Source organism: Thalassophryne amazonica, chromosome 20 (genome assembly GCF_902500255.1).
Source record: "Thalassophryne amazonica chromosome 20, fThaAma1.1, whole genome shotgun sequence".
Lineage (NCBI taxonomy): Eukaryota > Metazoa > Chordata > Actinopteri > Batrachoidiformes > Batrachoididae > Thalassophryne > Thalassophryne amazonica.
In genome coordinates this window covers 47,719,282-47,743,459 of record NC_047122.1, presented here as the reverse complement: position 1 = coordinate 47,743,459, position 24,178 = coordinate 47,719,282, and the positions used below count along the sequence as shown (strand labels likewise).

The 24,178-nt window shown below is 40.8% G+C and overlaps 1 protein-coding gene across 2 annotated transcripts in view; it reads right to left on the bottom strand.

The window, feature by feature from the left end:
• The window catches only part of pum1 (pumilio RNA-binding family member 1), a 62,637-nt gene that overhangs the window by 14,204 nt on the left and 24,255 nt on the right, over positions 1–24,178 (bottom strand). For both annotated transcript variants that reach the window (XM_034160550.1, XM_034160549.1), the window contains 5 exons: positions 11,520–11,662; positions 8,445–8,583; positions 8,120–8,254; positions 6,535–6,834; positions 4,029–4,271 (listed from right to left, as the gene is read on the bottom strand). In XM_034160550.1, the coding sequence (XP_034016441.1) occupies positions 4,029–4,271; positions 6,535–6,834; positions 8,120–8,254; positions 8,445–8,583; positions 11,520–11,662 (960 nt within the window). The remainder of the gene's footprint in view (positions 1–4,028; positions 4,272–6,534; positions 6,835–8,119; positions 8,255–8,444; positions 8,584–11,519; positions 11,663–24,178) is intronic.

Sequence of the window (24,178 nt, the reverse complement as noted above, 5' to 3'; positions counted from 1 at the left end):
TTCCCTGATGACACTTCAATAATAAACGTTTTAGCAGCGTCATGAAAAATACATCTGTAGCCAAGTAACACAGATGTGCAGCACGACGGCAGGCATGACTGCATCAAATCTGAAGACGTCCGATAATAATAATAAAAAAAAGACTGTTACAATTCAATAATTATATATAATTACCCATGTCAGTATAATGCGGTTTAGTGGCCGCAATTTACATTAAATGTCACAACAAACTGTATTTGCAAACTTGTCAAACATTCTTGCTGGTGGAAAATGTGATTACAAAACAATATAGACATATTCCAGGCGGCGTCTCAAAAGGTAAATAATAATAATAATAATAATACACAATGGGGTAGTACAATATGAAATTTTCCAGACAGAAAATTGTTAAAGCGTACGAATCCATCACAGTGATCATGCAGCTTCAACTTGACTGTCAGTTTTAAATCAGACTCATGTTAACATTTCGCTTCACTTGGCATACTGTCAATCACGCAAGATCCAAAGGAAGTCTAAGTCGCTAATTAATCCTTTAAATCATACTGCTTTAAAACTTTACTGTCACATCTGTCTTTTTATTCAGGAAAACAGCATACTCCATTTAAAGCCTAGTTCGATCCAATGTACGGTTTTAAATTATGAAAATAAAATTTAAGACAAATTGTGAAAGACGACACTCCTACTATATCCATATGACCAAGCCAAGTGGGAGGGCACTCTCCTAAAGGACAAAATATAAAATAAGTAAAAAAAAAATAAATAAATAATAATAATAATAATAAAAAAAAAACACCCAGGCACCCAGATGCTAACACCACTGCCTGGCACTTTGTACTTTAACATAAGAATTTGGGAGGGGGTGGGACAAATTTTACATTAAATTGAGTTTATTGCTTATGTAATCCTACCATACTCCTACAAACCTTCAATGGTAAAAATATACATATCACAGAAAACTACATATCACACACACACACACACACACACTTTCAACCGCTTATCGGAGATTGGGTCACAAGGGGCTAGAGACTATCCTAGCAGTCACAGGGCGTGAGGCGGGGTTCACCCTGGACAGGATGGCAGTCTGTCGCAGGGCCACATAAAGACAAGTAAACACATACACACGCACACCTACGGACAATTTAAAGTTTCCAATTCACATAACCTGCATGTCGGAGAACCCGGAGGGAACCCACACAAACACAGGAAGAACATACAAACTCCACAGAGAAAGGGCACAAGTGGGAATTGATCCCATAACCTTCTTGCTGTGAGGCAACAGTGCTAACCACTAAGCCACCATGCTACACGTCACATACAGTTGTGTTCAACATGATATTTAAATAAAGTGAGTAAAGCTCAAAATCAGCTGTTATTTCCTAACACACAAATACACTAGGAACACTGCATATTCTATTCCAAATCACAACATGAAGAATAATTGATCAAATCTATTACTACTTTACAGAAAGGGGAGGGGGAAAAAAAAAAAAGAGGCTCATCCAAAAAAAAAAAAAAGTGTCTGCATTTTTCTTTCTGTGACCCTTATTACACTCTTACAGGTGGCCGTTATTTAAGGACGAAGGCAGCAAATGTAAATGTCCAAATCAACTGAATTTACTCCAATTAAGCTGTAGAAACCTCAAGGATGAACAGTGGAAGCAGGATGCACCTGAGCTCAATTTGTGCTTAATGACAAAAGCCTTTTTTTTTTTTTTTATAAATTTGCAAAAATCTAAACACCCCACAAAAAAAAAAAAAAAAAAAAAAAAAAAAAAAACTTTTCACATTGTCATTATGGGGTATTGTGTGTAGAATAAGGCTGTAACATAAAATGTGGAAAAAGTGAAGTGCTGTGAATAGTTTCCAGATGCACTGTAATTAATTATGCATGAATATTGGAATTTTATAGTCTAAATAATGCTTCCTCTGTGGCTCTCTCATATCTGGTATTCACATGAGAGCATCAAAATAATTAATCAGCATGCAGTTTACTGTGAACATGGTGTCTTTACCTTTATAGCAATTCCAATACTCTGAAATTCCTCTATACTGTATAGCCATTTTTATGCGCCACATAACGTGTGCAACAGCATAAATAAACATGCGTGGTTTGGCAGTCACAGTCAAGCAAACAAAACTGACATCAGCCGTGATGATCAAGGTACGCTGAGGTGTCCCACATGCAGTTTTACAGGAGTTTCAGTCAATCAAATGGCACCATATGTCACGTAATCAGTGAGCAAGCATGAGAAAAGATGTCAATTAATTTGCATTTTATTGCACGAAATAAGTATTTGATACAATAGAAAAACAGACCTTAATATTTGGTACAGAAACCTTTGTTTGCAATTAGAGGTCAGATCTTTCCTTCAGATCTTGACCAAGTTTGCAGACTGCAGCAGGGATTTTGGTCCACTCCTCCATACAGATCTTCTCCAGATCTTTCAGGTTTTGAGTTTCAGCTCCTTCCAAAGATTTTCTATTGAGTTCAGGTCTGGAGACTGGCCAGGCCACTCCAGGACCTTGAAATGCTTCTTACGGAGCCCGTCCTTAGTTGCCCTGGCTGTGTGTTTGGGGTCATTGTCATGCTGGAAGACCCAGCCATGACCCATCTTCAATGCGTTTAACTGAGGGAAGGAGGTTGTTTGCCAAAATCTCACAATACATGACCCCATCCATCCTCCCTTCAATACGGTGCAGTCGTCCTGTCCCCTTTGCAGGAAAGCACCCCCAAAAATGCTGTTTCCACTCCCATGCTTCATGGTCGGGACGGTGTTCTTGAGGTTGTTCTCATCCTCCAAACACAGTGAGTGGAGTTGATAGTATAAAGCTCTATTCTGGTCTTATCTGATCACATGACCTTCTCCCATGCCTCCATCCAGATGGTCACTGGTGAACTTCAAACAGGCCTGGACATGTGCTGGCGTGAGCAGAGCAACCTTGCTGCCCTGCAGGATTTTAAACCATGATGGCGTAGTGCGTTACTGATGTGACTGTGGTCCCAGCTCTCTTCAGGTCATTGACCATGTCCTCCCGTGTAGTTCCCGGGCTTTCTCAGAATCATCTTTACCCCATGAGGTGAAATCTTGCATGGACCCCCAGACTGAGGAAGAATGACAGTCATCTTGTGTTTGTCCAATTTTGTTGTCTTCTCACCAAGCTGCTTGCCTGTTGTCCTGTAGTCCATCCCAGTCTGGTGCAGGTCTACAGTTTTGTCCCTGGTGTCCTTAGACAGCTCTTTGATCTTGGCCATAGTGGATAGGTTGGAGTGTGATCGACTGAGTGTGTGCACAGGTGTCTTTTATACAGTTAAAGAGTTCAAACTGGTGCAATTAATACAGGTAAAGAGTGCAGAATAGGAGGAATTCTTAAAGAAAAACTAACAGGTCTGTGAGAGACAGAATTCTTACTGGTTGGTAGGTGATCAAATGCTTATTTCATGCAATAAAATGCAAATTAATTATTTAAAAATCATACAATGTGATTTTCTGAATTTTTTATTTTTTTTTTTTAAGATTCCATCTCTCACAGTTGAAGTGTACCTATAATAAAATTTACAGACCTCCCCATTCTTTGTAGGTGGGAAAACTTGCAAATTTTAATGTCAGTTTTGGATTAATGGCTTCCTCCTTTATGGCAGAAAAGAGCTTACAGAATGTACAATAAAGGTCAAATTTCTCAATGCGGTACATGTCACAATACGAGACCTGTATTGTAAACATGATCAAATAAATAACTTTGCAAGCTGCAGTGCACTTGTAAATGAATTCAAATGAAATAGAAGTGCCACAGAAGTCGCTGTCCGTAGCAACTTTTTAGTTCTGCAAATTCCTGAAAAGACATTCTGAAATATTTGGGACAGGTGGAAAATGCACATAACTGGTCAAAACTTAAAATCCACCATCCTACAGTATGCAAACAACATTCTGGCGTGCTTAAAACTTTTTTTTTTTTTTTTTTTTTTTTTTTTTTTTTTAAAGGTGACAAATGGTATTGGCATGAAATCATTTTAAAGAAAGGCTTACCAAGGTTGAGATTGGACGAGGAGCTGTGATTGGACAATGAAGGCGGGGGTGTGAGGGAATGAGATGGCCCCTGGTTGGGCAGAGGCATGCCCACAGGTCCAGGGGACGGACTAAAGCCCAAGGTGCCATTGTAGAAGCCTCCATGACCAATTGGAGTGAGGCTGGATGGCGTACGTTTGTACAACTCATTGTTGCCCGTCAGGGAGTCCCGTCTAGAACCACTGCCACCACTTGAGTTGGCCACTAGAGGGGGACAGAGATGTAAATCTGAAGATTCTACCAGAAGGTATTGGAGAATAAAATCATCTGTTTCATTGATGGATTGTTTTTATTATTATTATTAATATGTTAAGGACTAAAAAGCCTCAATAATTCAGCTCTTACATGATGCAGCCTTAATGATGAGATGCTATCAAACATTTTTAGAAACCAACATGAAATAATTTCAGCAAATCCATGTTAGCACTATTGATCTTAAAGTGAATATCACTACTAAATAAAATGTCAAATGAGCTGAGAATTATGAAAATACTGATGTATTTCCTTTTATTTTTGGTACCATATGCCCTGAGAAATTAAGTCATAAGCATGGGGAATTTACCCTGACTTCAAGCACTTTCACTTTATTTATTCAATGTCTCCAAAGGAGCAACGAGCTGTACAGCAATGGGTATACAGAAAAGCACAGAATAAAAAGAAAAGAAAAGAAAAGTAAAAACACACCAAACATTCAGTACACAAGGGGGACACAGTACAGACCTGGATCAATGGAAAAGGAACCGAGTTACCTAACACGATTTGCCATCAACCCTATGTATCTGCTTCTCTCCTCCGGTCAGCATTCAGAACAGAGATAGCCACAGGTACAAAGGAATGCTTATATCTGTTACTCCTCACTGTAGGAAACCTAAGCCTCGCTCCAGATGGCAAATAACAAAATTAACCATGGAGAGGGTGGGCCAGATCAGATAAAATTCTCTGAGCCTTCCTCCTCACCTGTCTGGAAAACAAGTCAGACAGTGAGGTCTGCTGGGCCCCCAAAAGCTTGCTGCACAATTCTACAATGTGGTGAAGTGGCTTCCTTGCTTTAATGCTGAGATTTCCGTACCAGCACATCATCGAAAAATTTAAAACCAATTCAATACAAGATTTATAAAATAGGGTCATTATTGTCCTGTCCACTTGAAAATATGACAACTTACGAAGACAAAACGGATGCTGCTGCCCCTTCTTGTACAGCAGGTCTGCATTGTCATTAAAGTACAACTTGCTATCAATCAGCGTTCCCAAGTATTTATAGTTGTCCACATGCTCCACCTGTTGGCCTTTGATTGTAGTGGTTTTGGGTGAGGACATCCGTTTCCAAAAGTCAATAACCATATCTTTTGTCTTATCAACATTCAGCTGCAAGAAGGAGTCGTCACACCACTGAACCATATCTGCCACGACAGGGCCATGTTACTGTTACTGTGCACTGTTGATAAACGCTCAGAAACAGGAACCTCTCATAAAACTAGACGTTGACGACATCATGTAGGGCAGCGCTCCCTTGTGGGCCTCTTGAAAAAAAAAAAAAAAAAAAAATTTAATTAAACATTTTTACCCATTTAAGTGTGAAATCAGTGTTTTTTGTGGACTTTGACAGTGAAAACATCAAAATGAATATCTCATCAATATGAGAATGGTCTTCAAAACATGGATCTAACCACTGATTTGATCCTGTCCTTTGTGTGGCTAGTAGAACTCAACGCGTGTTTCCTCTCCTGAAAGCGTTGAATTGGCCATGTTTGTGGTTTGTGTTGCAACACTGTGCTGCGCTAAGCTGTCAATTGCCAGACGCCGGCGAGTCTAGCTGAGGAAGCTGTTTCTGTGATCATGGAATCGGACAGAAAGGCAATGGCGAGGGGCCACTGTTAACAGGTCAGCCGGGATGTGGACCAGCTTCAGCATTTGTGTTATTGGTCAAGCTGAGCTAAACCCATGCCTAAGCAATGTGCTACCTGGACACCGACAAGTCTGGAGCAGGCTGATTGAAGAACATTATTTTTCTGTGGACAAAAGACAGCACCACACAGTGGAACAAAAATTCTACATGGCTCTGTGTGTCAACACAACAGTAACTAAGTCAGCGACACCACTTTCACAGTATGTAATCATTATTATTCAGTCTCATTGAGAGTATGCAATGTTGCTGTTTTTTTCTGAATACACCGTGGGTTACAAAGAGGTGGAGATGGACATATGGTGATCTCAAAATACAATTTGATTTGAATGATTTGAAATTAAAGCCATATTACAGCTACATCAGCACCGTACAAGTTAAAGAGTTGGAAGTAAGGTTTCGTAATCTGGTATGTAATTTTTTTTTTTAAGACAGCGTTGATTGGAGTGAGATATGCCCTTTAATGTATCAAAGATCGCAATTAATGTAATTAAAGACACCTGAGTAGGAGTCACTGTCTTCCACACTACCACAGTAGGTCAGTGTAGAAAGGTGCATGCCTACCTGCAGTGCCAAAGCCACCAAGTGTTGCACCCAACGTTGCCCCAAGGGATGAGGAAGCAGGCTGACTGAAGCCCAATGAAGCAGAACCTGGCCCAGGTTGAGCAGAACCTTGTGAGAAAAGGGAGGAGCTCTGAGAGGAGGAACTAAGTGAGGAGGAGCCATAGAAGGAGCTTCCTCCCAGTGTACCACCAGGACCACCCTGTTGCTGAGGCTGCTGGGACGTCATGGCACGAAAGGGACCATTAGCCCCACCTCCCAGTCCACCATTGGCACCACCTGCAGAGGCTGCTGCAGCTGCAACTGAGAAGGAGACAAGAAGTTGGAAGAGAAGAAGAGTGAAATACTAGCAACTGGCAAATTTTGCATTTTCAAGTATTGTAAGTAAATAATAGCAAAACCTTTTGAAATAATGCTTAGAAGGAGGTGCCTATTTGTTTTTCCTATAGGCTGCCATCAGTTGCTCGGGTGACCACAGCTGATATACACCAGATGCACTGGTACAGGTCCACGTTGGGAATTCGCTCAAGTTTTATGCTAGATGTCCTTCCTGACACAACTCCAGTTACACATGGATAAATATTCTGAGAGTTCCTGGCAGTCTCCCAGCCAAATACTAAGCAGGACCTAGTCTGCTTCACTTCTGAGATCTGACAGGATAAGATGTGCACAGAGTGGCATGGCAGAGATGTAATGTTACAAATGAATCGACCAAAAACAGTTAAATCTTAACAATTACAGCAACAACATTTCCATATAGACTCCAAATTCCAAACTATAATTCCTCTCTATGGCAGCATCTTATTTCAGTGTTTTGCCCCGAGAATTTGCCAGTTAGCCTGGTGGTCACACTCACAATGGCCAACAGCAGCACGATCTGCATACACGGATGGTTAGAGAGGATAAGGCGTCACTCGGCGTGCTTGTTGAATAACTGTGGAAACCAGTCTTTTAGGCAGAACTTTTTTTTTTACTTGCTTGATGTTATGCAGATGTGCTGGAGACATCAGAGCTGCCATTAGAATAGATTTCAGACATAAAATGTCTTGATAAAACAAATTTTATGATGTCTACATCTGTTTTAAGGAGAAAAAGAACTGATCGCTTACTCTTTCATACTAAAGATGCCTCAATGTTAAAATGCTTTTCTTGTAAAAAAGAAAAAAAAAGAGGGTATCAATCATAGCTTTATATATTAAGCTATGCGCTTGCAGAAACAAAGTGGACAACATGAGAGCTGCTCACACAGCTCTCATTTCTCCAGTTTGAAAGTTTACTTCCTGATACTTTAAGGCTTGGCAGACCCATACTTTGGTAAGGAAGAGCACAATCATACCTGTCACATAAACAATCTCTCTTCAGATAAAATATGATATTGCTGCCTCTATAAAACTCTTAAGAAGGTACTATACAAGTTCAACTGGAGGTACAGGTTTAACCATTTCTTAATCACATGCTCTGGGTGAAGCTGACATTTTTTAATTAAATTATAAAACCATGTGAATGCTCAATACACCTGTTTACCCTGTTATTTTGAATTACAGAAAAAAAGAACCTTCTAATTTTGGCTTTGCACCCACTATGTTACCTGCTTGTGCTGCAGAAGGAGAGATGATGACAGAAGCAGGTGCCATGAGGCGGACAGGCCCACTCCGAGCTCCAGTATTAACCACCAGGGCCCCTGTTTGATCATAATAGGCTGCTGGGGCCAAGACTGGGTAACCTGAGAAATTGGAAGGCAACACATCAAACTTTCTCCCCCCACAAGAGTATTACCACAGACAAAAAAGTCAACTTAAAATGGAAAGAATTTTGAAGTCTGACAGAAGCCCCTGTGTGTACATGAACATACAGTTTAGATAAACTGCACACTTTAAGTACATGTGAAGCTGCTTAACGAGTGCAGTACTTACCGGGAACTCCTGCTGCTAGGCCTTGCCCAAAAGCAAGAGCAGAGTTGACCGCTGCTGCTGCAACCAGCTGGTCGTTCTGTTGACCTTGCTGACCTTGGCTGGGGGTCAAAGGTCGCTGGCTCCCCCCAGCACGCATCACCTTTCATAAGGAGAGTAACAGTTGAACTGCCATTTTAATGTCTATACAAAACTTGACCTCAAAATTCAGCATAATGCTGTAAAACCCGTTAAATGTAACACGTATTAACTTTCTATCATGAACGGTTCGTGGAGATGCTGTGTTTACAATACAAGTGCACAGAAAAAGATGTAGTGATAGGTCGTGAACAGCATGGAGCTAAAAAGCATATTTGATTAAAGCAAAGACTACATTTAGAGCCCTTCGGCTGCTCCCTTGTTTGCACTCGGGGTCGCCACAGCAAATCCAAGGTGGATCTGCATGTTCAACTGGCACAGGTTTTACGCCGGATGCCCTTCCTGACGCAACTCCACATTACATGGAGAAATGTGGCGGGGTGGGATTTGAACCCGGAACCTTCTGCATTGAAACCAAGCGCATTAACCACTTGGCTACCACCCCTGCATTTAGAGCAACAGAATGAAAACCATCTTGCTGCTTATAATCAAACATTCCATAGAGTAGGGCTGCACGATTAAGTGTATTAAAATCAGAATCTCGATTCACACCTCTACATGATATCTTTTCCTAACAATTCTGACCCATTTTTGCTGGGTTACCACCTGATAGGCCGCTAACCCTATGTCGTGGCATCAGTTGTAATCGTCTGTTTATTGCGATATCAAAAAATGGTTTGTATGGGTTTTTTTTAATATATAATTTGGCAAGGGTGTAGCATGGGTCACTGACATTTTTCCAGTCTAAAAACCACATTTGTAGATTCATTTGTTTGGAAATGGTGGCCATTTATTTATTTATTTATTGCCGAAAATTGTCATTTTGCCTTGGGCTTTAATTGAGACGGTAACCCACAGGGCCCTTGGCACTCTAGTTATTTGTGGCATCTGCTGCATCAAAATAAGTGCTCCTTCCTTCTTGCTTAAGTGACAAGGCGGTGTTAGACCACATGTCACAGAGCCTCAGAAACTGAAAGTAAACCCAGTGAGAGTGAGCAAGATGCCAGTGCATGAGTAAAAATGTGTAAGGATAAATAAAAATGCCAGCTAAAGCTGTGGACCCGGTGCTGTTGAAGGGCAGGCTGAAGCTCCAAAGATGACTCACAGGTGAACAGCTGCGTGATAATTCAGTTCTGTGCTGCCTCTCAATGAATTTATTGCATTTAACTATAGAAACTTAAAAAAAAAATTTATATATATATATATATATATATATATATATATATATCCTATTAACCTTTATACAGCCGCCGTGCATAATGGTCTTGCATACCCAAGTGCCATTGCTCACTAAAACAATATTTTACCTCCCACATGCTTATGATATGGCTCATTTTAAAGATCTGGATCTCTAGTTTCTGAAAATGTGCATAAGACCATGTGAGTGCTACACAACTTTACCTATATCATTTCAAACATGCCTAAAAATGTTACTTAAAAAAAAAAAAAAACATATGTCAAAAGCCTTTAGCTTGGACACACTTTACAGCAGACATTCCCTACTCACTACCATTGTTGTTCACGTTGTTGGCAACAACTGTGTGAAATAACAGGTCATAAGCATTTTGCTTCTGTGAGACTTTTTGTGAGAAATAGTCCATTCAGCACAATTGGTCCAATTTTGTGCCAAACTGCTTTATTTGCATTATATGTCTTCTTAGAGCATAAAAAAACAAACATTTTCATGTTTTGGTAGCTACAAATTTCAATTCTAGCACTTTTCCCCCCAAATATTCATATTTTTGCATTGTGACTATGCACTGTCTAATACCCCACATGCGTTCTGACCTCCGCCTGGCCTGTTATGCACAGTTATAGCAGCGGTCTCTGGATGCGTGACTACAAGTCCCATAATGCATTGGAAAGCTTATTTCCTGTTCTACAACCCTACGTAGCCCAAATGCTCCACACGACTTATTTTTTCGTGCGCTGATTGGATAACAGGCGTTACGCAGTTGTCATTATGGAGCGCTTGTTTTGGTCAAAGGGCTCTGCCGGGTGACAACTCCAATCATGGTGCCATTTTAAAGCCAAGAGCAGTAGGAAATCGAGCGTAACGGTCGTAACTCAGTAATGACGTCAACTGGTGTACAGTAATGCGAAACACGCTTGTTTTTTCCTCTCTTTTTTTTTTTTTTTTTTTTTTTTTTTTTACACAAAAACATGACAAAAATCTACTTTGATGGATTCTTTCTTCAAACGATCTTACTTTATGGAAAATACAACTACATATTCTTTTTCCGTGGATTGTTACGGACAAAATGAGCCCAGTCATGCCCGGATTTGGACTGATATGGACCTTCAGAACACCGGACAAGGTAAGAAGTTCTAAATTATGAATCGTAAATTCATCACAAATTATTGGTTTTTGGCTTTTGTGGTGGATAGTTGACTTTGTTTGGATTATGTGATCACTTTTTTGAGATGTCCTGATTCCAAAGAGGTATAACAAGTTGGAATTGTTTTCATATATACTGTGCAGTTTCGGACTTAAAAATAATTTGCGCAAGACCGCCCGCCGGCGGGTGGTGGAGGTTTTAATGCTTCACACCCACGATGATCACATGAGCCTATTTTGATGACTTTTTATCCCGTTGTATTTTATAGTGCGACATTTAAATAATGAGAGTTCAACAGGCTTCTGCAGTATTTTTAATGAGTAAAATAAAAGCTTTTATTGAAATTTTATGAAAATTGTGAGAATCATGATGGTAAATGGACTCCATTTTTATAGCGCTGAACTCAATGATGACCTTAATTCTAAGTGAGCAATACATGATTCTCATTTATTCAGGATCATGTAGTTCTAGTACAGAGATTGGTACTCATAAGCCAAAACTCTATTTGAACAGTTTAGAATTGGAATCTAAGGAGAATTCTCTTAGAAACATCTTGCGCCACAAATCAGTGCCAGTATTTTTTGGCAAGCAGCCGACTAACCTGCTGTTGGTTCTGTTGGCCCTGGCCTGCCGCCTGCTGATTGGCTGAGCTGTTGGCTGCAGCAGCCTGCTGCTGGAATAGGTTGGCAGGGTAGACCCCCCACGGAGTCACACCGTAGTACTGGGTAGGCATCACTGCTGGGCCTAGATGTAAACAAATACACAACATGCTGGTGAGATCTGGAAACTTTATAAGAATTTTTGACCTTACAATTTCATAGTTTCTAAATGGCTGCAGGAAATCAGAAAGTATGCTTGGCAGAACCTCCTACATACAGTACCAATACACAATATCAATAGCAATATGTAAAATACAGGGTAAGAGATGCAATATTTTTTGAGCGCGGATAGTGGTTCGTTAAACAGACTGGCTGGAAAACATCTGAATGTTTTGTTTTTTGCGTGCATTTTACAAAAAGATGAGGCATGACAATGAAAGCAGCCCTATACATTAGGCATGTGAATCTCATCACTGACAGCAATTCGATACGCATCTAGATACGATACATATAGCAATATGATGCGATTCAACATGATGCAAAGAAGTTACACCAAAAATTTAAATGGAAAACAAGACGCTGCAATTCACTATGGTACTATGGTATTCTTCTTCTGAGTCTGCTAGAGGCAGAGGATTTGTTTTACCAGATTCAATATTATGGAACAGGAATCAGTTCCCTCATATGTGGAACCTGCTTCATCACACTGCCAGAACTTAAACATTAAGACATCACTCTCAATGAGTGACAAAGTGACTAACTCACTAATAGAGCTGCCTTGGCAAAAGTAATGTGAGACACTTTTCTCACCAGGGTTTTGCTGGAGGTTTACAATCTGAGGAATATCTCAGCGGAGCAGCAGTGGCCGTATGGTTTAGCAGCACAGCACTCTTTACTAACGACCTGTGTCTTGTGAAGTTTCCCCATCTTAAAAAAAAAAAAAAAAAAGCCAAAGTATCTACAAATGCCCGATTTAAATGTTTTAGGTGTGTGAAAAATCTCCAATTGCTCACGGACCTCCATGTTTTTTGTGGTAGAAATGTGCTTTCAGGGACTTTCGGTTACACCATGGCGAGGTAGGGTGCAAAGCATCGGAGCTCCTGAAACCCTAATGCAAAACTTCTCCTAAAACTCGAAAAGTTTGGAGATTTGGAAATAAACGAGTTGCTATGAGGAAACAAAAGGGTCTTGAAGGCCGAAATAATCAGTCTAAAAATTCGGAGGGTGAAGCTGACGGTGAGTTAGCTTCCGAGCTAGAGGAAAACATCAAACATGCTAACATGAACATTAGCAAGTGTTTGAAGAGCATCACGGAGGAGATACGAAGCCTGAAAACAGAGATGAAGGGGGATTTCAGTGCATTTGGTGAAGCGCTAAGAAGAGACATGAAAGAAAAGTTGGCAAGCTTTAAAGAAGAGATGAACCACAGGCTCAGTTCACACACCGCTGAGCAGCAGCTACAGGGTGCGAAAGTGAGCGAGATGGAATCACAGGTGGAGAAGCTGGAAAACTGGGCTCAGGAAGCAAATGACTTGCCGATTCCTTAACTGATCAGCAAAACTACAAGACAAGCCACGGATTTGGAGCCCAGGTCATGGAGGAATAACATCCGTATTTATGGAGTTAGTGAAAGGGAAGAGGGTGAGTCGCTCATAAAGTTTGTGGAAAACCTGCTTCAATGTGAGCTAAATTTACCGGAGGGCACAGCACTGCAAATTTATCGCGCACACCGGTCGCTGGCACAGAGACCTGCCGTCGGACACCAGCCGAGACCAATCATTGTGACTTTTCTGGAATATGTTACTAAGGTGAGGGCCCTGAGAGAGTTGTGGAAGAAGAAAGTATAAAAGGGAAACAAAACGCTGTCATTTGACCACGACTATGCGACGGAGATTATCCAAAAGAGAAAAGAATACAACGCTGCTAAAAGAGTTTTGAGAGTGAAAGGAATCAGATTCCAAACACCGTTCACCAAGATGAGGATTCACTGGGATATGGGGGTCTGTTCCTATAGCAACGTGAGTGAGGTCAACGCAAAGCTGAAAAGACGCGGTCTCATGGGGGAGACGCAGGATCCCGCCGCGCCATCCACGCTTGACGCAGAACAGGAGGCACGACTCAATGCGGCGATGGGATGGCAGCTAAGGAAAAGTTACAAAACTTCCAAAGACCCTCGGATCAATGATGGTGAGGTAGAAAAGTAAATAAAATTATGGGAAAATTCAGGTATCTCAAGGGTAAATGGTTACTTAACAATAAGACCCAATATACACTCAACAAAAATATAAACGCAACACTTTTGGTTTTGCTCCCATTTTGTATGAGATGAACTCAAAGAGCTAAAACTTTTTCCACATACACAATATCACTATTTCCCTCAAATATTGTTCACAAACTAGTCTAAATCTGTGATAGTGAGCACTTCTCCTTTGCTGAGATACTCCATCCCACCTCACAGGTGTGCCTTAGACTGCCCACAATAAAAGGCCACTCTGAAAGGTGCAGTTTTATTACACAGCACAATGCCACAGATGTCGCAAGATTTGAGGGAGCGTGTAATTGGCATGCTGACAGCAGGAATGTCAACCAGAGCTGTTGCTCGTGTATTGAATGTTCATTTCTCTACCATAAGCCATCTCCAAAGGCGTTTCAGAGAATTTGGCAGTACATCCAACCCGTCTCACACCCACAGACCACGTGTAACCACACCAGCCCAGGACCTCCAAATCCAGCATGTTCACCTCCAAGATCATCTGAGACCAGCCACTCGGACAGCTGCTGGAACAATCGGTTTGCATAACCAAAGAATTTCTGCACAAACTGTCAGAAACCGTCTCAGGGAAGCTCATCTGCATGCTCGTCGTCCTCATCGGGGTCTCAACCTGACTCCAGTTCGTCGTCGTAACCGACTTGAGTGGGCAAATGCTCACATTCGCTGGCGTTTGGCACGTTGGAGAGGTGTTCTCTTCACGGATGAATCCCGGTTCACACTGTTCAGGGCAGATGGCAGGCAGTGTGTGGGGCCTCGTGTGGGTGAGCGGTTTTCTGATGTCAATGTTGTGGATCAAGTGGCCCATGGTGGCGGTGGGGTTGTGGTATGGGCAGGCGTCTGTTATGGACGAAGAACACAGGTGAATTTTATTGATGGCATTTTGAATGCACAGAGATACCGTGACGAGATCCTGAGGCCCATTGTTGTGCCATCCATCCAAGAACATCACCTCATGTTGCAGCAGGATAATGCACGGCCCCATGTTGCAAGGATCTGTACACAATTCTTGGAAGCTGAAAATGTCCCAGTTCTTGCATGGCCGGCATACTCACCGGACATGTCACCCATTGAGCATGTTTGGGATGCTCTAGCCCGGCGTATATGACAGCGTGTACCAGTTCCTGCCAATATCCGGCAACTTCGCACGGCCATTGAAGAGGAGTAGACCAACATTCCACAGGCCACAATTGACAACCTGATCAACTCTATGCGAAGGAGATGTGTTGCACTGCATGAGGCAAATGGTGGTCACACCAGATACTGACTGGTATCCCCCCCAATAAAACAAAACTGCACCTTTCAGAGTGGCCTTTTATTGTTGACAGTCTAAGGCACACCTAATCAGCACCTTGATATGGCACACCTGTGAGGTAGGATGGATTATCTCAGCAAAGGAGAAGTGCTCACTATCACAGATTTAGACTGGTTTGTAAACAATATTTGAGGGAAATGGTGATATTGTGTATGTGGAAAAAGTTTTTAGATCTTTGAGTTCATCTCATACAAAATGGGAGCAAAACCAAAAGTGTTGCGTTTATATTTTTGTTGAGTGTACGTGTATGCACAAACTAAGCTGCTTAGGCTCTATGTGCTTACTTAGTTTTAAGTTTATACGTTGGACACATTTGCGATGGCTCCCATATGGAAGTCAGTACCAAATTAGGGCCCTCTTTTGACAAGAGGTTTTTCCCTTGGTCCTCCAATGGGATCAAATGGCTGGAGGGACAGGGGCTCCTTCCACTTTTTGGAGTCCAGTTGTATTTTTTTTGTTCAGAACTGTTCAATTTTTTTTTTTTTTTTTTAACAGTGTTGATGGAGCTACCGATTTTATTTTTTGTCCATTCTAATGACAAGGTAACATGGTAAATATTGCATCCTTAAATGTTAATGGTTTAAACAGCCCAATTAAGAGGGGGGGGGATACTGGCTAAGATGAGAAAAGGAAAAAATTCAGGTGATATATTTAATTTATTTCAATTTATTTTCATTTATATAGCGCCAAATCACAACAGAGTTGCCTCAAAGCGCTTCACCCAGGTAAGGTCTAACCTTACCAACCCCCAGAGCAACAGTGGTAAGGAAAAACTCCCTCTGAGGAAGAAACCTCAAGCAGACCAGACTCAAAGGGGTGACCCTCTGCTTGGGCCATGCTACAAACATAAATTAGAGAACAATTCACAGACAAATATACAAGAAATGCTATTGGCGCACAGGACAGGAGGATCGCCAACACAAATACAACTCCCATCTCTGGATGCGATCTACCATTTACAAGAAACACACCTTTCTCAGCAAGAGCATGACAAACTAAAGAAGCATGGATATAAAAACACATTTTCTAGGCCCTAAAAGAGGAGTGGCCATATTGATCTCAAATTCTGTTAATTTTGAATTAATTAAAGAAATTAAGGATAAAGAGGGGCGATACATAATTGTAAAGGGTAAAATAGATAATAATACAGTTACCCTAGTAAATGTTTATGTACCTCCCAATAGTAATAATTTTTTTTTTTTTTTTTTTTTTTTTTATAAAGGCACTGTTTGAGATATTAACTTTGTAAAATGAGGGTGTCCTAATTTGCGCAGGGGACTTTAATATGATCTTAAATGACAAGCTTGATACCACAAACAAAAAGAGGAATAAAACTCATTTATCCAGGCAAGTCAACACTACAATAACAGAACTTGGACTGTTCAATGTCTGGAGAGGGCTTCACCCTGCTGAGAGAGATTACACTCATTATTCGGCACCTCATGGTGTCTATTCTAGAACAGACTACGTTTTTATGAATAAAATTAACAGACAGACTCAAGAGTTGCATTATCGGAGTGACTGATCTCTCTTATCACAGTGCGTTATAGCTTCAAATTCATTTAAATGGGAGAATAAAAAACACTGTGGAAATTAAATATAGGTATGCTAAACAGTCAAAAGGTAAAAGAGGAGGTTAAAAAAAGAAATCAAAAGCTGTATTGAGGAGAATGAAAACAGCCCCGTGGATGCTACCATAATGTGGGACACAGTTAAAGCAGTTATGAGGGGCAGATCAATATCAAGAGCTACATACCTATAAAGGAACAAATGGCAAAACTATGACAACTTGGTTAAGAATTAAGGTTACTAGAACAGCAACAAAAAGTTAAAGGGGATGGAGCAATTTTACAACAAATGACAATAACGAGACAATAGACAGACAACATTCTTAATGACGACATTGAGAAAAAAAATTAAGGTTTACAAAACAAACCTATTATGAATCAGGCTCCAGAGCAACTAAATATCTGGCAAAATGGCTGAGGATACAGCAAGCCTCTAGCACAATACATAAAATTAGAGATCCGCACAATAAACAATTAATGTATGGACATGAAGAAATAGAAAAAAAATGTTCAAATTTTTTTTATAAAAATTTCTATTCACAACCACCAGTAAGGGAAAAGTGGACGATGAAAAAATTCCTCGATTACTTGGACCTACCATCGATAGGTGAAGCACAAAACAAAATTTTGACCTCAAACATCACTAAAAAGAACTAGATGAAGCAATCAGTAGGTTAAAGCCAAACAAGACACCAGACAGTGATGGTTACCCCAGTGAATGGCATAAACGATACAGAGAAGAGTTAAGTCTTCTGCTCCTAAAATCATTTAATTCAGTACTTGCAGAGGGAAAACTGCCCCCATCATGGAGGGAGGCCATAAGTTCAATTATTCCAAAGGAGGGGAGAAACAGAGCATTGTGAATCATACAGACCTATCTCCATTCTAAATGTGGACTATAAAATATTCACCTCAATTATTTCAAAAAGGATAGGAATGTGTATATCTGATCTGATTGATGAAGACCAGTCAGGATTCATTCAAGGGAAGCAGACCCACGATAACATAAGGCGCACCTTGCATATAACAGATCAGATTCATAAACAGGACTTGAGAACTGTCTTGGTTAGCCTTGATGGAGAAAAGGCCTTTGATTGCATCAATTGGGAATTTTTATATCAGGTGTTGGAGAGATTAGGGTTTAATAAGCAAATAATACAGTGTATCAGATCACTGCATCAGGAACCCACAGCCAGGATCAAAATCAATGGCCATTTAACTGATAAATTCACCTTAAAACGTGGGACACGTCAAGGATGCTGTCTTAGTCCAACACTGTTTGCAATTTTTATTGAACCCCTGACACAGGCAATTAGACAGAACAAACATTTAAAAAGGTATAGGACAACAGGAACATATCATTGGGCTTTTTACAGATGACGTTATTGTATATCTTCAGGACCCTTACCGTACTCTTCCTAAATTATGACAATTTTGGAAGATTTTGGACAATATTCAGGGTATAAATTAAATGTAACAAAGACACAAATTCTGTCACTAAATTATTCCCCTAAATCAGAACTTATTGTAAAATATAGAATTAAATGGAACGCTAAAACAATAAAATACCTTAGGGTAGTAATAGCAAAAAAACTTGACAGTGTCTTCAAAATTAACTACAGCCAGATTAATGATAAAATCCAGAAGGACTTTACGCGATGGTCTGCTTTTAACATGGATTTGAGCACACGAATTGAGGTGATAAAGATGAATATCCTACCAAGATTGTTATACCTTTTTTCAAGCTATTCCACACCAGATCCCAGAAACACAATATAGGTCCCGGGATAAATGGATTTCTAGATTTGTCTGGGCTGGCAAAAAAACAAGAATTACATACGACCTGATAGACTTCCTGTTCCGGAGCACAGCGGTGTTCTGCTGTATCTGTTAGCTGTTTGAACTGAGCTGTTTGAGTTCTTTGAATTAACAGTCTTTTTCAAGACTTTTTTTTACTTTTTCACCGTGCTCCAACGCCTAAAGAAGACCTCTAACGGTCGAAGCATCGCGACGGAGCACTTTTATCAGCTAACCTTTATCAGCGTTGGCAAGCTAACTAGCTTGCTAACGCTTTCGTTTTTATTTTTATTTTATTTTTTAGCACTGTTGTCGTGCTGCTCCACAGCCTGCCTAGTGGATTTTTATTTTATTTTAGCGCTGTTGTCGTGTGTTACCTGTGCTGCTCCACAGCCTGCCTAGTGGATTTTTATTTTATTTTAGCACTGTTGTCGTGTGTTACCTGTGCTGCTCCACAGCCTGTCCAGTGGATTTTTATTTTATTTTTTAGCACTGTTGTCATGTGTTACCTGTGCTGCTCCACAGCCTGTCCAGTGGATTTTTATTTTTTAGCACTGTTGTCGTGCGTTACCTGTGCTGCTTCACAGCCTGTTCAGTGGATTTTTATTTTATTTTTTAGCACTGTTGTCGTGTGTTACCTGTGCTGCTCCACAGCCTGTTCAGTGGATTTTTATTTTATTTTTTTAGCACTGTTGTCGTGCGTTACCTGTGCTGCTCCACAGCCTGTTCAGTGGATTTTTGTTTTGTTTTTTGGCACTGTTGTGCGTTACCTGTGCTGCTCCACAGCCTGTCCAGTGGATTTTTATTTTATTTTTAGCACTGTTGTCGTGTGTTACCTGTTCAGTGGATTTTTACCTGTGCTGCTCCACAGCCTGTCCAGTGGATTTTGATTTTTATTTTATTTTTTTTAGCACTGTTGTTGTGTGTTACCTGTGCTGCTCCACAGCCTGTCCAGTGGATTTCTATTTTATTTTTTACCACTGTTGTCGTGTGTTACCTGTGCTGCTCCACAGCCTGTCCAGTGGATTTTTATTTTATTTTTTTATTTTTTTTTAGCACTGTTGTCGTGCGTTACCTGTGCTGCTCCACAGCCTGTCCAGTGGATTTTTATTTTATTTTTTACCACTGTTGTCGTGCGTAATTACCTGTGCTGCTCCACAGCCTGTCCAGTGGATTTTTATTTTATTTTTTACCACTGTTGTCGTGCGTAATTACCTGTGCTGCTCCACAGCCTGTCCAGTGGATTTTTATTTTATTTTTTACCACTGTTGTCGTGCGTTACCTGTGCTGCTCCACAGCCTGTCTAGTGGTTTTTTGTTTTGTTTTGGCACCGTTGTCGTGCGTTACCTGTGCTGCTCCACAGCCTGTCCAGTGGATTTTGATTTTGATTTTATTTTTTTTTAGCACTGTTGTCGTGCGTTACCTGTGCTGCTCCACAGCCTGTCCAGTGGATTTTTATTTAGCACTGTTGTCGTGCGTTACCTGTGCTGCTCCACAGCCTGTCCAGTGGATTTTTATTTTTATTTTATTTTATTTTTTAGCACTGTTGTTGTGCGTTACCTGTGCTGCTCCACAGCCTGTCTAGTGGATTTTTATTTTATTTTAGCACTGTTGTCGTGCGTTACCTGTGCTGCTCCACAGCCTGTCTAGTGTCGGATTCCCTGTTTGGGAATCCGCTAGCTTAGCGTAGCTACTAGCTCTTAGCCGTTTTAGCATGGCGGCTTCTCCTGTCTCTCCCGTACTTTTCTGCTCTGGGTGTGAAATGTTTAGTTATTCCTCGGCCTCTTTTAGCAGTAACGGTACTTGTAATAAGTGCAGCTTATTCGTAGCTTTGGAGGCCAGGCTGGGCGAATTGGAGGCTCGGCTCTGCACCGTGGAAAATTCTACAGCTAGCCAGGCCCCTGTAGTCGGTGCGGACCAAGGTAGCTTAGCCGCCGTTAGTTCCCCCCTGGCAGACCCCGTGCAGTCGGGAAGGCAGGCTGACTGGGTGACTGTGAGGAGGAAGCGTAGCCCTAAACAGAAGCCCTGTGTACACCGTCAACCCGTTCACATCTCTAACCGTTTTTCCCCACTCGACGATACACTCGCCGAGGATCAAACTCTGGTTATTGGCGACTCTGTTTTGAGAAATGTGAAGTTAGCGACACCAGCAACCATTGTCAATTGTCTTCCGGGGGCCAGAGCAGGCGACATCGAAGGACATTTGAAATTGCTGGCTAAGGCTAAGCGTAAATTTGGTAAGATTGTAATTCACGTCGGCAGTAATGACACTCGGTTACGCCAATCGGAGGTCACTAAAATTAACATTGAATCGGTGTGTAACTTTGCAAAAACAATGTCGGACTCTGTTGTTTTCTCTGGGCCCCTCCGCAATCAGACCGGGAGTGATATGTTTAGCCGCATGTTCTCCTTGAATTGCTGGCTGTCTGAGTGGTGTCCAAAAAATGAGGTGGGCTTCATTGATAATTGGCAAAGCTTCTGGGGAAAACCTGGTCTTGTTAGGAGAGACGGCATCCATCCCACTTTAGAGGGAGCAGCTCTCATTTCTAGAAATCTGGCCAATTTTTTGGGATCCTCCAAACTGTGACTGTCTAGCGTTGGGACCAGGAGGCAGAGCTGTGGTCTTATACACCTCTCTGCAGCTTCTCTCCCCCTGCCATCCCCTTATTACCCCATCCCCGTAGAGACGGTGCCTGCTCCCAGACCACCAATAACTAGCAAAAATCTATTTAAGCATAAAAATTCAAAAAGAAAAAATAATATAGCACCTTCAATTGCACCACAGACTAAAACAGTTAAATGTGGTCTATTAAACATTAGGTCTCTTTCTTCTAAGTCCCTGTTGGTAAATGATATAATAATTGATCAACGTATTGATTTATTCTGCCTAACAGAAACTTGGTTACAGCAGGATGAATATGTTAGTTTAAATGAGTCAACACCCCCGAGTCACACTAACTGTCAGAATGCTCGTAGCACAGGCCGGGGCGGAGGATTAGCAGCAATCTTCCATTCCAGCTTATTAATTAATCAAAAACCCAGACAGAGCTTTAATTCATTTGAAAGCTTGTCTCTTAGTCTTGTCCATCCAAATTGGAAGTCCCAAAAACCAGTTTTATTTGTTATTATCTATCGTCCACCTGGTCGTTACTGTGAGTTTCTCTGTGAATTTTCAGACCTTTTGTCTGACTTAGTGCTTAGCTCAGATAAGATAATTATAGTGGGCGATTTTAACATCCACACAGATGCTGAGAATGACAGCCTCAACACTGCATTTAATCTATTATTAGACTCTATCGGCTTTGCTCAAAAAGTAAATGAGTCCACCCACCACTTTAATCATATTTTAGATCTTGTTCTGACTTATGGTATTGAAATAGAAGACTTAACAGTATTCCCTGAAAACTCCCTTTTGTCTGATCATTTTTTAATAACATTTACATTTACCCTGATGGACTACCCTGCAGTGGGGAATAAGTTTCATTACACTAGAAGTCTTTCAGAAAGCGCTGTAACTAGGTTTAAGGATATGATTCCTTCTTTATGTTCTCTAATGTCATATACCAACACAGAGCAGAATAGCTACCTAAACTCTGTAAGGGAGTTAGAGTATCTTGTCAATAGTTTTACATCCTCATTGAAGACAACTTTGGATGCTGTAGCTCCTCTGAAAAAGAGAGCTTTAAATCAGAAGTGTCTGACTCCGTGGTATAACTCACAAACTCGTAGCTTAAAGCAGATAACCCGTAAGTTGGAGAGGAAATGGCGTCTCACTAATTTAGAAGATCTTCACTTAGCCTGGAAAAAGAGTTTGTTGCTCTATAAGAAAGCCCTTCGTGAAGCTAGGACATCTTTCTACTCATCACTAATTGAAGAAAATAAGAACAACCCCAGGTTTCTTTTCAGCACTGTAGCCAGGCTGACAAAGAGTCAGAGCTCTATTGAGCTGAGTATTCCATTAACTTTAACTAGTAATGACTTCATGACTTTCTTTGCTAACAAAATTTTGACTATTAGAGAAAAAATTACTCATAACCATCCCAAAGATGTATCGTTATCTTTGGCTGCTTTCAGTGATGCCGGTATTTGGTTAGACTCTTTCTCTCCGATTGTTCTGTCTGAGTTATTTTCATTAGTTACTTCATCCAAACCATCAACATGCTTATTAGACCCCATTCCTGCCAGGCTGCTCAAGGAAGTCCTATCATTATTTAATGCTTCAATCTTAAATATGATCAATCTATCTTTGTTAGTTGGTTATGTACCACAGGCCTTTAAGGTGGCAGTAATTAAACCATTACTTAAAAAGCCATCACTTGACCCAGCTATCTTAGCTAATTATAGGCCAATCTCCAACCTTCCTTTTCTCTCAAAGATTCTTGAGAGGGTAGTTGTAAAACAGCTAACTGATCACCTGCAGAGGAATGGTCTATTTGAAGAGTTTCAGTCAGGTTTTAGAATTCATCATAGTACAGAAACAGCATTAGTGAAGGTTACAAATGATCTTCTTATGGCTTCGGACAGTGGACTTATCTCTGTGCTTGTTCTGTTGGACCTCAGTGCTGCTTTTGATACTGTTGACCATAAAATTTTATTACAGAGATTAGAGCATGTCATAGGTATTAAAGGCATTGCGCTGCGGTGGTTTGAATCATATTTGTCTAATAGATTACAGTTTGTTCATGTAAATGGGGAATCTTCTTCACAGACTAAAGTTAATTATGGAGTTCCACAAGGTTCTGTGCTAGGACCAATTTTATTCACTTTATACATGCTTCCCTTGGGCAGTATTATTAGACGGTATTGCTTAAATTTTCATTGTTACGCAGATGATACCCAGCTTTATCTATCCATGAAGCCAGAGGATACACACCAATTAGCTAAACTGCAGGATTGTCTTACAGACATAAAGACATGGATGACCTCTAATTTCCTGCTTTTAAACTCAGATAAAACTGAAGTTATTGTACTTGGCCCCACAAATCTTAGAAGCATGGTGTCTAACCAGATCGTTACTCTGGATGGCATTTCCCTGATCTCTAGTAATACTGTGAGAAATCTTGGAGTTATTTTTGATCAGGATATGTCATTCAAAGCGCATATTAAACAAATATGTAGGACTGCCTTTTTGCATTTACGCAATATCTCTAAAATCAGAAAGGTCTTGTCTCAGAGTGATGCTGAAAAATTAATTCATGCATTTATTTCCTCTAGGCTGGACTATTGTAATTCATTATTATCAGGTTGTCCTAAAAGTTCCCTAAAAAGCCTTCAGTTGGTTCAGAATGCTGCAGCTAGAGTACTGACGGGGACTAGCAGGAGAGAGCATATCTCACCCGTGTTGGCCTCCCTTCATTGGCTTCCTGTTAATGCTAGAATAGAATTTAAAATTCTTCTTCTTACTTATAAGGTTTTGAATAATCAGGTCCCATCTTATTTTAGGGACCTCGTAGTACCATATTACCCCATTAGAGCGCTTCGCTCTCAGACTGCGGGCTTACTTGTAGTTCCTAGGGTTTGTAAGAGTAGAATGGGAGGCAGAGCCTTCAGCTTTCAGGCTCCTCTCCTGTGGAACCAGCTCCTAATTCAGATCAGGGAGACAGATACCCTCTCTACTTTTAAGATTAGGCTTAAAACTTTCCTTTTCGCTAAGGCTTATAGTTGGGGCTGGATCGGGTGACCCTGGACCATCCCTTGGTTATGTTGCTTTAG